The sequence below is a fragment of the Arvicanthis niloticus genome, chromosome 18 (assembly GCF_011762505.2).
Source record: "Arvicanthis niloticus isolate mArvNil1 chromosome 18, mArvNil1.pat.X, whole genome shotgun sequence".
NCBI lineage: Eukaryota > Metazoa > Chordata > Mammalia > Rodentia > Muridae > Arvicanthis > Arvicanthis niloticus.
Window position 1 is genome coordinate 49,053,753 of NC_047675.1, and position 13,731 is coordinate 49,067,483.

The 13,731-nt window shown below is 48.8% G+C and overlaps 1 protein-coding gene across 5 annotated transcripts in view; it reads right to left on the bottom strand.

Annotated features, from left to right (window-relative positions):
* The window catches only part of Fanca (FA complementation group A), a 59,182-nt gene that overhangs the window by 37,351 nt on the left and 8,100 nt on the right, over positions 1 to 13,731 (bottom strand). For all 5 annotated transcript variants that reach the window (XM_076916015.1, XM_076916017.1, XM_076916014.1 and 2 more), the window contains 13 exons: positions 12,421 to 12,503; positions 11,799 to 11,832; positions 11,156 to 11,219; positions 10,497 to 10,609; positions 10,002 to 10,078; positions 9,492 to 9,633; positions 9,055 to 9,188; positions 6,028 to 6,138; positions 3,093 to 3,188; positions 2,950 to 3,009; positions 1,717 to 1,805; positions 618 to 678; positions 492 to 541 (listed from right to left, as the gene is read on the bottom strand). In XM_076916015.1, coding sequence (XP_076772130.1) covers positions 492 to 541; positions 618 to 678; positions 1,717 to 1,805; positions 2,950 to 3,009; positions 3,093 to 3,188; positions 6,028 to 6,138; positions 9,055 to 9,188; positions 9,492 to 9,633; positions 10,002 to 10,078; positions 10,497 to 10,609; positions 11,156 to 11,219; positions 11,799 to 11,832; positions 12,421 to 12,503 — 1,114 coding nt within the window. The remainder of the gene's footprint in view (positions 1 to 491; positions 542 to 617; positions 679 to 1,716; positions 1,806 to 2,949; positions 3,010 to 3,092; positions 3,189 to 6,027; positions 6,139 to 9,054; positions 9,189 to 9,491; positions 9,634 to 10,001; positions 10,079 to 10,496; positions 10,610 to 11,155; positions 11,220 to 11,798; positions 11,833 to 12,420; positions 12,504 to 13,731) is intronic.

Genomic DNA, 13,731 nt, shown 5'->3' on the forward strand with positions numbered 1-13,731 from the left:
AACGGTAGGCCTTCCAGGGCTCCTAATCCTTCTAAATCCACCTCTCGCCATGACTGATCAATACACTGGCTCTTGTTCCCAGATCAATCATCCTGAAGCCTCAGTGAAGACTGATGGGAAGGAGCTACAGTCAGAACCAGTCTGTTTTTGTTGTTGTTGTTTTGTTTTTTTAAAGATCATGACCAACTAATTTGGAGCCAATTATCTTAAGAATAAAACACATGTGTGATAAATTTTCTCTCTAAAAGAACTGAAATTCTTTGTCCCATTAAAACCCATTGGAAAAGCTTGGTGTGGTGGCCCACGCCTTTAATCCCAGAGCTCCGGAGACAGAGGCAGGTGGATTTATGAGTTTGAGACTACAAATCAAGTCCAGGACAGCCAGGGCTACACATAGAAACCCCGTCTCAAAAAACCAAAAACTAACTACCCAACAACACAACCAAACACCCACTGGACGCAGAGCAGCCCCCGTGGAAGCTCTGGCTTACCTCTTCAGGGTCTCTATAAAGGCCGCCCGGGAGTCAGGAACCTTCGGGAGCTGTGAGGAGAGCAACCCTGTGAGTGGGGGCAGGGAACAGAACACCCAGACATGGCCGAAGCTGACACGCACTCACCACTCTCGGTGCAAGCAGCGCGGGGAGGAAGTGCGACACGTAGTAGGGCCTCCTGAATATGCTGTGGCGGAAAAAGGAAGACACACTATGATGAACGCAGGAGAAAGGGTTCTCCCTCTAAGACAATCACGTCCCAAGGATTTCCTCGTGGACTTGACTCACTTTGTAAGAGTCTTATGTAGCCCTTTTGGCCTCAAACACACTAATGTGACAAAACCCTGAGTTCCTGCTCTACCCGCACCCACGACTCAGGCACTGAGGTCACAAGTGGGTGCCGCCAGGTGGCCAGGCCCTATGCTGATCATGTGGGGTTTGTTATGGTTTGTTTTATTGAGACAATATCTCAACATTGCTAGCTGGCCTAAAACTCACAGAGATCCTCCTGCCTCTTCTTCTGAAGTTCTGGGAGTAAAGGTGTGCACCACCACACCTGGGCTTCAGCCATGGTTTTAGGGTGTTTTGTTTTGATTTGTTTTTTCTTCACTGTTCTAAGGCCATGAGGGTTGTGATGGGGCCACCATGACCTTTCTGCCTTGAGGTGATGAGTTGGGCTCAGATCTCCAACACTGACAACAATCTCAATACAAGATGCTCAGGGCTCACAATGAACTCAATAAAGCTACCCCATTCCCCAGGCTTCTAATGGGTACCATCTATTGCCTGTTTCAAATAGCAAGGGTACCATGTGCTGTCACAGAAGTGAACACAGGCTTGATGTGGGGGCACATGTCTTTAATTTAGCACCCAGGAGACAGAGGCAGGTAGTGAGTGCAAAGCCAGCCTGTTCTACATAGTTTCAGACCAAAATTAGACATAGACCTGCCCTCACTCTATGCCACCTCAGACCTCATCTTTGACACAGCATCCACACCAAACTGTCTCCTATGATCAAATATGACCCACTCCATCCCCATGTGACCTTGAGACCAAAAGGGGACCGACTTCAAGATTCCCAGTATAGTAAGGTCAGCATGGCCATGTCTGAACATGCTGTATGCGGCAGGTGCTCCCCAGCATCTGAACATGCTGTATGCGGCAGGTGCTCCCAGCATCTGAACATGCTATATGCGGCAGGTGCTCCCCAGCAGCCTGTTCCTACCTGGCCTCCAGGACGGGCATTGGGATCTTCCCTGTTTGTTCAAACACCATGATGGCCTTCTTAACATCCTGGACCGCTTGGCTCTCACGCTAGTTCCATACAGGGATGGAGAGAGAAAGAAGATTTGAAAGCAAGAAGCAGAAAAGCCTAGCACCAACCTGTTCCTGTTGCCCTGAGTTTTACATTGTAAGGGTAAAAAGGGTGAGATGGGTACTGTTCAACCCAGAACATTCCCAGGTCCCCCGGGTCCAGCTCAGCTCCAAAAGCCAGCGCCATCTTCTCAACTGCACTTGCTCCAGCCTCTGCTTCTCCCCCTGCCCCAGCTGCTCTTCCAGGAGAGGTGGAAGGCTTCAGGATGGGATGGGCCAGGCCAGAACAGAGGCTTAACTTTGAGATTTAAAAAAGTTATTAAATGTCAAAGCTAGGTATAGCGGCAAATACTCCAGGTACCCAGGAGGCTATGGAGTTTAAAGCCAGTCTGGGCTACACAACCTTGTCACAAAGAAAACGGAGAAGAGAGAAACAGAGAGGCAAAATGGCTCAGTGGCTCATGGTGCCTGCTGTAGATGCCTGGGAGACCTGAAATAAAACTCTTGGATCCTCATGAAGGAGAAAACACAATGTTGTCCCCATGTACACATGCATGGCCCATCCCTCTGATATCCTTAATATTTAAAAAAAAAAGGGGGGGGAGGGGCAAGCAAGATGGTCCAGGAGGTAAAGTGTTTGCCAAGCTGTTCAATCCTCAGGATCTACAAGATGAGAAGAGGGAACCAATTCCTGTGAGTTTGCTCTAACTTCTGCACATGTACCGTAAAAAAAATCATGTCATGTTGGTTGGTGGGTGCACACCTTTAGTCCCAGCACTCTGGAGGCAGAGGCAGGCAGAGCTCTGAGTCTGAGGCCAGCCTGGTCTACTGATCGAGTTCCAGGTCAGCCACGCTACACAAAGACCTTGTGATGGAAGAACAACAACAGAAAAAAAAGTAGATAAATTAAACTAAATTTAAAAAATGTAAAAAATCCGAAGAGCGTTCACTGCAGTGCAGGCCTGTCTTTAGGCACGGCCACTCTCCCCTGCTAGTGTTGTCAAAGACTCCAATGGACAGTACAAACCAAACACTTTCAGGAAAACAGCCAGCCCAGCCTCACTAGAGATGAACCAAGCAGAGGATGCTGAGGGCCAAAATACTCAAGCCCAGAGGCAAGTCAACCAAAAGCAATGTTCATTACCTCGGCAATGTCCCCAGGGGACGATAAATCCTCGTAGAGTCCCACATTCTCCAGGGAAACCTTCAGAGGGTAAAATAAGCATGTGTGTACAAAGACGGGCACTGGGTACTTCCAGGCAAGGATAGGGCAGGGGCCAGACTTGCCTTGAGGTCAGCAAGCCTTGTCTTGGCCAAGGAGATGTAGTCTGTAAGGAGGGAGTGGTACTTGCTTGGCACCAGGGGTGGGTGGAAAATATGCACCTACAAGAGAACACAGCAAAGCAGTGTCAGGCCACAGGAGAGCATGGCTGGTCTCCCTGGGACCTGAGCGGCACATGCTCAGGAATACAGTGTGGATGGTAAGAGATAGTTGCTACTAGGCATGAGATGTGTAACTATTGAAATCAACTCACAAGGAGTTGGTTGTAATGATGCATACCTGTAGACCCAACACACAGGAGTCAGGGGCAAAAGGATCATATCAAGTTCAAGGCCAGCCTGGTCTACATAGCAAGCTCTAGGCTAGCCGGAGGTATACAGTGATACTGTCTCAAAAACAAACAACCACAACCCACGAGAAAAGGCCTTTCCTTCTTGGGAGAAAACAAAGAAACCTGTACTGTGGCTGGTTCCGTGAGTGGGAGGGAAGGCGAGGGTATGGAGCACTGAGGACACCCAGGCAGCTCCACACCACGGACTCTACCGTCTAGAGAGAGAAAGGACGCTGTATGAGCAGACTCAGTCCATGCTAAGTCAGGCCTGTGATCACACACATGCTTCGTAGTTTTGGCTGAGTTTATAGGAAACTGACCACAGGTGCTAGGATAGAGAACCGTGAGTCCCGTGAGGGCTAAGAGCCAGACGGCCGTCTCCACAGCACGAGGAGAGCTCGGAGGACAGCAAGAGGATTTATCAAGAACATCAGGAAACACGGGTAGAATTGGCTCACAGGTCTGCACAATGACTTCACATTCCATGTATCTTTGGTGAGAGTCAGACAGTGGGAAGAAAGGCTCTCGGTGTCCAGACCTCTGGCTTCTCAGAGCTGGAGGCTGAGACACTCAGGAGCTCAAGACAGGATACATCAATAATACTGGTGTGTCTGCGTGCGTGTGCATGCGTGTGTACTTGTTCACAAGAGTGTCAGTCACAGCTCTATTATCTATAGCAGCACCTGACAGTCTTAAGGAATGGGTAACTTGGCCATAAACAAGACGAGGGTCCAGACTTGGAGCAAAAAGACAGGATCAGTTCTACTTTCGTGCGATGACTGAAATCTGTCGTTTCCTTTTCTCCCATACCCCTGTCCTCTTTGGAAGGTAAATTAAACTTAGCAAAAACAGAGCATCAGAGCTTCAGGTACGCAGCCCCAAAATAAGTGGAGGCACGGAATTAGCTGATCATAAGAAAAGTAACACCGCCAAGCCTTCCCTCCTCGTTTGAGATGGTGTTCACTGCTCCTCACAGTGGATTTGGATTCCTGGGCTCCTGTGGTCTCACGCCCTGGCCTTGAGTGGCTGAGACCTATACCACCATGCCCAGCTTCAGACCCTTGGGAGTGTGAGACATCATCTTGCTGTGGAGGCCTGGCATAGATAGAACTTGTGATCTTCCTGCCTTTGCCTCCGAAATGTTGGGACTACGGCACTGTGCCACGATCTATCTCCGGCTTCAAGATTGGTTTCTCTTGTTTTGAGACAGTGTCTCACAAAGTAGTCTAGGCTGTCCCAGAACACCTGTGCTGAGCAGACCTCTCTCTCTCACACTTGTGGTGAGCCTACCTCTGCTTCCTAAATGCTGGGATTCAAAGTATACACCATCCCATGTTGGGGGCCGACTTTTAGCAGAAAGCGGCTATCAGCTTTGCAGCCATCTTGAGCCATATACCCTGACATGAGACTTGATTACAATAGCCTACAACAGCTGAGCACACTCCGATAATCTTGGTTTAGATACCTTGAGATTAAAGGTGTGTGAGATTAAAGGTGTGTAACTTAAGAGTATGACTTAGAAGTATGTTGATCAGAGTTAGAGACAAGACCTAAGGACATGATTAAAGGTGTAACTTAGAGGCGTGGCTTAGAAGTAAGACATATAAAAGGATAGAGGCAGACAGAGAAAGTAACAGATTACTTGAAATCAGACAGGAGACACTTAGAGGAAGAAAGACTGAAGAATAAATGGGATTGAATCACACCCTGTCTGGTCTCCATTCTTTGAGTCTGCCCTCACCCTCGCTCTTGCTGAACCCCGACCCGCAGACCGGAGCGGCAGCTTGGGCCGGGATACAGTGGCCGCCCAAAAGTGGGTCGGCCCAGGCCTCAACATTTTGCCTGGGCTGCGACGTGTTTTGGCTGCCCCAACGTGGGGCTAGTGTGGACCCCAACAATCCCAGACTTGTTACAAATAGTACAACAGTAGTAGTAGACTTACATAAACCCCTTTTATTAAAAAAAGAAAACAAAAAGTTCTGGAAGAAATGACTATTGTAAATTTGGGGTATCTCTATGAAGATTTTTTTTTAGTACACTTAATATGCATGGATGTTTTTATTATGTATGGTGGTCTGCATGCATGTCTACCCATTGTGGGTGGGTCTGGTGCCTGCAAAGGCCAGAAGAGAGCATTAGAGTCCCTGGGAACTGGAGTTCCAGCCAGCTATGAGCCACCAAGTAGGTGCTAGGAATTGAACCCAGGTCCTCTGGAAGGACAAATCTCTAGGACTTAGAACTTGAACACATAAAACCGTATCATTTTATTAAGGCAAAAACAGACCCTCCTACATTCACTGATCTCCCAGTCACTCTTCCCAGCATCTTCCCAGACCCCACCTGGACCTGCTCATCCTTCTGGGAATCTATGTGGCAGGCACTTGATTGCACACTGGTAGAAAACATTCTCTTCCCCTGAGTTGGATGTGTGGGTGACTCCTAGGTGGCTATGCTGGCTCACTGTACATCAATGCTGGGCATTTCCTGAACTGTCTGGAGAAGGGCAGAAACCAGCCCTGGCTCAGCCTGATCTACAAGAGGCGGAGACGACCCTTATAGATAGGACATGACGAGCAGATAGCCTCAGGATGCAGCTGTCGGCTCCTTACCTGCATGTACCGAGGGGCTTCCCAGGGCACGAGGTCAGACAGGAATTTGAAGAGGAAGACCAGTGTTTTCTTGCTGCAGCTGTGGTAGCCATGCGAGCTCCCAAACGACTCCTGGAGAGAGAGCAAGCGAGCATGAGCCCCAGGGGCCACTTACTGTCAGCAGGAGCCCGATCTGCGCTGTGCTGGCCAACAAGAGCTCAGTAGCTGCATCTGCCCAGACACAAAACTGCCGCTGAAAAAAGAATTAACTTTGGTTCCGAGACTTTAAAATGTGCCAGGGACCAGCCAAGTTTATTAAAGTCACAACTGCTGTGCGAATAGTAACTCTGGACAGGTGTGGTGGCTCAGGCCTGTAACTCCAGTGCTCGGAAGGCTGAGGCAGGAGGAGTGCTACCGGGATGCACGGTGAGTTCCAGGCCAGACTGGACAAACATGAAAACCTGTCTCAAGACAACACTGACAAAAAGAGGGTATAGATACAGACAGCTGGTGCAGATACAGCCGAGCTGGTGCAGATACAGCCAGGTGGTGCAGATACAGCCGAGCTGGTGCAGATACAGCCAGGTGGTGCAGATACAGCCAGGTGGTGTAGATACAGCCGAGCTGGTGCAGATATGGCGCAGCTGGTACAGATAAACCTTAGCTGGTGGAGTGTCTCTCTAACATACACAATCTCCTAAATTTAATCTCCAGCAACTTCCAAAACACAGGTGTGGTTAAAAAAAAGAAAAAAAGCAAGCCTGTACCCCAGCACACTGTGGAGATGGACTATGGATGGAAGTTTATCCTCAACGATATAGTGTGTCTGAGGCCAGCCTGGGCTACATGAGACTCTGTCTCAGAAACAATAGCAAAACAAGCAACAATAGTAAGTATGGGATCCCGTGAATATCAGGAACACAGAGGCTCTTAATAAATGTGTCCATTTTGTCAGCTTGAGACTCTCTTGAACACATTGATTTCTGTCTCCAAACTCACCAAAACCAGAAATGTCACTCCATGGTAGGCAGCCAAGGAAAAGGGCCCAAATGACTGCCCTCTGACCCCAACCAAAGACCCTGAAGTCATGGAACAAGAATCAAGCCTGAGGCTGCCCCGTCTCTGTGGATACCAGGAGAACACAGGGCTGAGGCATGCAGGAACAAATGAATCATAACGGTGTTTGTCATACATGAACGTGCACATGTGGAAACTGCCCAGCCCACCCCTAAACCACACACACCTCGGCCATGCAGGCCACGAGAGACGGGCAAGGCACATATGAGACCAAACATTAAGCCACAAGTGAACGGAAGCCTTGCGATGGTTTTGTGGAGGCATACATTTTGCCAAGATCAGACAATTCTTTTGCATGTTAGCCTGCAGATACTAAAACACCATTCAGCCAGGAAATGGTGATGCACCTTTTAAATCCCAGCAGGGAGGTGGAACCCCGATTCGAGGCCAGCCTGGTCAACAGAGTGAGTTCTAGGACAGTCAGGGATACACACAGAAACCTTATTTCAAATAACCAAAACCAAAATCAAACAAACAAAAAACCCCCCAAAGTGAATTCCTGACAGTGCCCTGCTAGTCTCTGAGGTTCGAGGCACCAACTGTGCTACATACAAGGAAAGCGGCTCAGCACCCGACATCCGCAATGAGGCCGAGCTGAGGATATGCAAGGCTGCCCATAGCCACTTAGCTCCCAGCTCTGTTTTCTAACTACTAGACCAGCTACAGAGCCAAAGGGCCACACACCTAGATCTGGGGTCACAGACGTCACTGACACCCTGGGACAGAACAGCTGCTCTTCCAGAGGATCTGGGTTCAATTCTTAGAACCCACATGGTGGCTCCAGGGAATCCAAAGACCTCTTCAGGCCTCATGGGTACCAAGCACACACAGATACATAGATACACATGCAACTAAAACACTCATACACATAAAATAATAAAATTAAAATTAAATTAAAAGGTTAAAAGGAGGGGTAAGGAGACATCTCAGTGATTAAGAGCATTTGCTGTGCAGATCTGAGTTCAAGGCTAGCCTGGTCTACAGACTGAGTTCCAGGACAGATAAGGTTATACAGAGAAATCCTGCCTCAAAAAACAAAACACAAAACCAAACAACTCGCTTCCTCCCTCCCTCCCTCCCCCCTCACACACACACACACACACACACACACACACACACACACACACACACTCACACACACACAGGCACACACATGCACAGGCAGAAACAATAATACGAAGTGGAGCATGGTGGTACATGTCTTTAATCCCAACACTCAGGCAGCAGAGGTGGGTAGATTTCTGAGTTTGTGGCCAGCCTTGTCTACATAGTGAGCTCCAGGCTAGCCAAAGCTAGATAGTGAGACCCTGTCTCAAAATTACTATTATTATTATTAAAAGAAACAAATGGTTAATTTAGGACGGGCAAGATGTCTTAGCAGGTAAAAGTGTTTGCTGTGCAAACCTGACAACCTGAGCGTGACTCCTGGAACCCATAGTGCACGCACGTGCACGTGCACCACACTGGCCTAAACCTGTATCCACACCAGCTGGCCAAGGATCTCCCTGCAGACTTCACCTTGGGAGCACAGCCTCAACAGGCTGGGGATGACCTAAGATCTGTACTTTGAAAGCCCTTGCGAGGTGAGTCTGATGACTCTCAGGCTGAGGAGCACAGCATAGACAAATAACACAGGCTGCAGCCAAACGCAGAAGACGGACACACAAATGGGGTCCATGTAAGGACGAGGCACACGCCTCAGAACCTTCGGGAAAGAACGGAGCATGCGGCTGACACGAAGGAGCTGCTGCTCCCACTCTTGCTGAGCAGTCTCCCAGCTTAGGAAGGTTCCAGAAAAGGAGACTCCACCCAACAGGTGACTCCCGAGGACGCAGAGTGTGGTAGACAGCTTCTAGAAACACGTGAGGGTCTGCCTTGGCCAGGCCTGCCACACTCATCTCCTTTACCAGCAGCCCCACCCCCAACCGAAGCCCTTGGCTCATCAGAGAACCCACTTCCCAGGTGACTCACCTTGAACCAATCCGCATAGGACGGGAACACATAGGGGCCCTCCAGAGTAGCCTGGCGCACAATCAGGAACACAGTCACCATGCTGTCTAGGTGGTAGCTCTCAAAGGCCCGGGCCATCAAAGAGGCCACCCAATCTGTGAGGTTAGGACACAGTCAGTAGCAGGCAAGGGCAGGTGACTGAGTATCTGAGCTGTGCTCTTATATGGCACAATCATCTCCTGCTGGATACAAGCTGCCTCAGACCCACAGAAGCAGCACTCATACCGACAGACAGACAGACACACACGCAGACAGTGTTCTATTAAGTTCTTAGTGAGTGACAGGCATCAGTCATGTGCTCAGTCTCTACTGTGCGGACGAAACTCACTATGCAAATCACCCGTGCCCATGCTCAACAGCAAGACGGGGTGGGGGGTCGGGGACCTGTGAACACTTACCTTTAACCAGCTGCTGTGCCTCGGGAAAACAGACAACCAGTGTAGACACACAGGACAGCACATGTTGCCAGTTAACCTCCTGCATCTCCAGGACTTCCTGCAAACGGCCAACTGACTCTTCTGGACCCAGTGTCACCAAAACCTGGAATAACAGCCCCAGTTCCTTTCAAAACCCAAGTACACCACTGCCAGGCAGGAATCGGCTCTTCTGCTCTGTCTAGCCCATCCACTCCAACACCAAAGAAGTGCAGACTCCGTGAGGAGCTGCGACGGTGGCCACCATGTTTCTCCTCTGCAGTGCTCGGCAGTGGCTAGAAGGATTCTCGTTCTGAGAAAAAAAGGCTCTGCCCAATGACAAGTTCAGTCTCCTGATCCTGAACTGCAATCCTGGTGAGGACACTTGTCTTGCTAGAGACTCCTGAACCTCACACAGGGAATGCCCACAGGAACCAGTCTGATCCAGTCTTACACCTGAAAGCCTGCTACAGAGTAAGCCAACCCCACACTCACCCTGCAGTACAGATCTGTGAGCAGAGGGTGTGTCTTTGCAAAGCTCCACTCTTTCTGCATTTGAATGGCGTCAGACACTGGGAAGAACAGAAAATGTCACGTCAGCATTTATTAAAAAACAACAACAACAACAAAAAAACCAAACCCAACCAACCAACTGAATAAAATACCCTGTTTTTAAAGTTTCAGGGTCAACTGTTTTAATCTTTTCAAGTACTGCAGACACGACCGTTTCCTTTCATTAACTGAGGTCATTCCTCAGAATCAGAGGGATGTTGGTCCCAGACATGGATCCCAGACTCGGGGATAGTGTCATGATCTCAAGGGGTCTTTGGGCTTTCCATTTCACCCCCAGGTCTCAGCGCTCAAGAGCCTGAGGAGGACAGAACCACAAGCCTACACAAGGGTCACTGACATCTCTGTGAGAGTTCCACCATGGGTATAGGAGAAAGGACCCCAAAATGGGCCGACTGCAGCCATGGCGCGGTGGCCTACCTTTCAGCACGGGCTTGTGTGTCAGAATCTGAGTTAGCGTGTGACTGAAGAAGCTCTTGAGAGAATCCTCTGAGACCATACCACAGCATGTATGTCCAGAGTATACGGTGATCCTGCAAAGGGCATGACGGGGTGCCCAAGAGGGAAAGCACTGTCCCTAGCCTGGATCATGTCTAAGAACCAATGGGGCTCACCCTCCTTCAAGCCTGGAAAGCACTTTCTCCCCTAGGCCATGAAGCCACAGGTGTCAAGTGAATCATGGGACATGCGGTTTCATCAAGAAAGAAGTAAGCCATCTGAAGAAGCAGGCGGGAGACTAGACACTCTAGGAAGGCTGGGGCTATGCACCAAAGCTGAAGACAGACACGTGGGGGGGAGGTCACAGACACGTGACAGAAGCGTGGGGCTGAAGGACCTTTGGGGTCCTACACCTAGAAATCTGGAGGTTGAACAGGATTCTGCCATAAGAAAGAGATCTCTCGCTCCACCTCAGAAAAGGCTGGACAGACCTCCTGGGCTTTAGCAATAATCTTCCCCGAGGTCACCAACCATCAGAGAGTACCCAGCCGGTTACTGCTGCCACCCAAGGGTTTAAGATGCCATGTTTCCTAGCGAAGTAAGAACACCTTTCACACGAACAGCAGGCCTCCCAGACGTACCAGCCACTCACTGCCTGGTGACCCAAAGTCGTCTGTGGAGCAGCATCCAGAGTGTCAAGTGAAACTGATGACAGAATACAGGGCAGAAAAACAAGATCAGTCTCGTGAAGGTCCCTGTCCTGTGTCACTCCAACACTCTCAGACAAAAGGCCAATCCCCATATGTCTCTGGAGATCCAGAATCTCCTTGGACGATACCAGGTCTGTCGAGACATATAGATAGTTCCATCAGAGCACTGGGATCTGTGAGCTGTAAAGTTAAGGAGAGCTCAAAGAACTGTGACTGCTGAACTCAGCTGGTGACTTTATCGCTCTAGACATTCTGTGGGGCTGGGGACTGAATGTGCAAGGTTAGTGTTCTGCCTCTGTCTTTAATCCCAGCACTCGGGAGGCTGAGATAGGCAGATCTGCGTTCAAGGCCAGCCTTGTCAACAGACTGAGTTCCAGGACAGCCAGGGCACTCTTCAGACAACCCGGGTTCAATTCCCAGCACCTGCCTGGCAGCTTATAACTGTCTTTAACTCTACTTAGAGGGGAAGCAACACTCTTGTCTGGCCTCTGTGCATACGTATGAATCTGCTAGAACTGGTGGTAAGGAAATGAGTCACTTATATCTGGATTTATATAAGTCGTTAGCAACTTACAAGCCAGCATTCTCTGCAGTACATCAGTGGCAACCTGTCAACAGAACACAAATCCACTCAGTAATTAATTCTCGAGCAGTCACATGCTGGCGATACACAGGAGAACACCTTGTTATGCTGAGGTAAAAGAAGAAACTGTCTCACTCTTGGGAGCTCTTTCTTATTTCCTTAATAAATCCATGTAAGTTCTGCTGTGTGTGTATGTGTGTGTGTGTGTAAGAGAGAGACAGAAAAAAAAGACAGAAAGTGTGTGTGTGTGGGGGGGGTGACTATAGGCAAGCATATAGGCAGATTAACTTTACAGAGAGGCAAGCCTTTGGTTTGGTCCCTAGCACATCATACAATCGGGAGTGGTAGTGCACAGTTAATAATCCCTACACACTGAAGAGGTAGACTCAAGATTAGAATTCAAGGTCACGCCATGCATGGTGGCACATGTCTCTAATCCCAGCACTTGAGAAGCAGACAGATCTCTTAAGCTGGAGGCCAGCCTGGACTATCGAGTGAGTTCCAGGACAGCCAGGGCTACACAGAGAGACAAGATCATCCTTGCCTACACACGAGCACACGAGATTGTCTCAAAAAACCTAACTGTCCTCCTGCCTCTACTTTTCCTGCCTACCTGGGACATCTTTTCAGGCTCTACAAGTCTTCTTGGATCTGAGCTTTCCTGAAATCCCCTGGAAATTAACATTTGCACAATACCTGAAAGACAAAATATTCAAAGTAATTTATATGCATTATGGTCTCCAAGCAGCAATGGCTCGTGCTGATCCAGTTCAAAGGAGTGCACGTGTACACAGACTGCAGAACTGTTCATGCGCAGAGCACCTGGCCCTCAGTGAACTCCTAAGCCTGCCACTGCCTGTCTGACTGAGACACAAGCGTTTATCCAACTTCTTAAAGAAGTCAGGCTTATGGTAAAGACTTCTAAGATTTTATTTCTACTTTATGCTTTGTTTGGCTTTGAGATTGGCAACTTGCTAAACTGCCCACCTCAGCTTCAATCTCAGTTCAGCAACCCAGTCAGAGTGGCTAGGATTATATATATATTTAAACCACCACCCAAAGGAAGCACCACATCTGAGGAATGAGGAAAACAAACTGATTCATAATTCTATATTTAGGACAGGGCTGAGGGGGGTCTCACTATTAGCCTTGGCTGGTCTGAAGATTCCTATATGGACTAGGCTGGCCTCAAATTCCTAGATATCTACCTGCCTCTGCTTCTGGAGTTCTGGGACTAAAGGAATGAGCCCACATCTGGCTGATCCAAACTGGCTGATTCGTGATTTTAAAGATCAAAATAAGAAAGCCTGAAATTGAGGTTTTCTGTCTTATCTTTGATTTAAATTTTAACATGTCTAGGGTAGATTACAAGAAATATAAGCAGTTCATATCACCGGAAAGTCATCTTTGCAAACTAAGAAATATACCAACTTAGCCAGGCATGATGGTTAAACATCTGTAATTCCAGCTTTGGGAAGGACGAGGCAAGATTGCCATGAATGTGAAGGGCTATCCTGGACTACAGGGTAAGACCCCTTCTCAAAACACACAAGAAGACCAACTGTGGTGATACATGCCATCAATCCCAGCATTCAAAAGAAGCAGAGGCAGGCAGATCCTGAGTTTTAGTCCAGCCTGCTCTATATGACGAGTTCCAGGCCAGCTAGAGTTACACGGTAAGACCCTCTCTCAAAATCAAAACAAGAGAAACCCACGAGCTGCCTGGACAGAGTGCATGCTCCTCACATTTGACTGGAGTCACCTCTCTGGGATTGCAGCCTGTGGCTGAGATGGCAAAAGAAGCAGGGACCACCCAGGGGAAAACCCAACTGCCACGAACACTCCTCAGTTGGATTCCAACCACTCAAGAAAACAGAGGTGAGCTGGAGAGATGGCTCAGTGGTTAAGAGCACAGGCTGTGCTT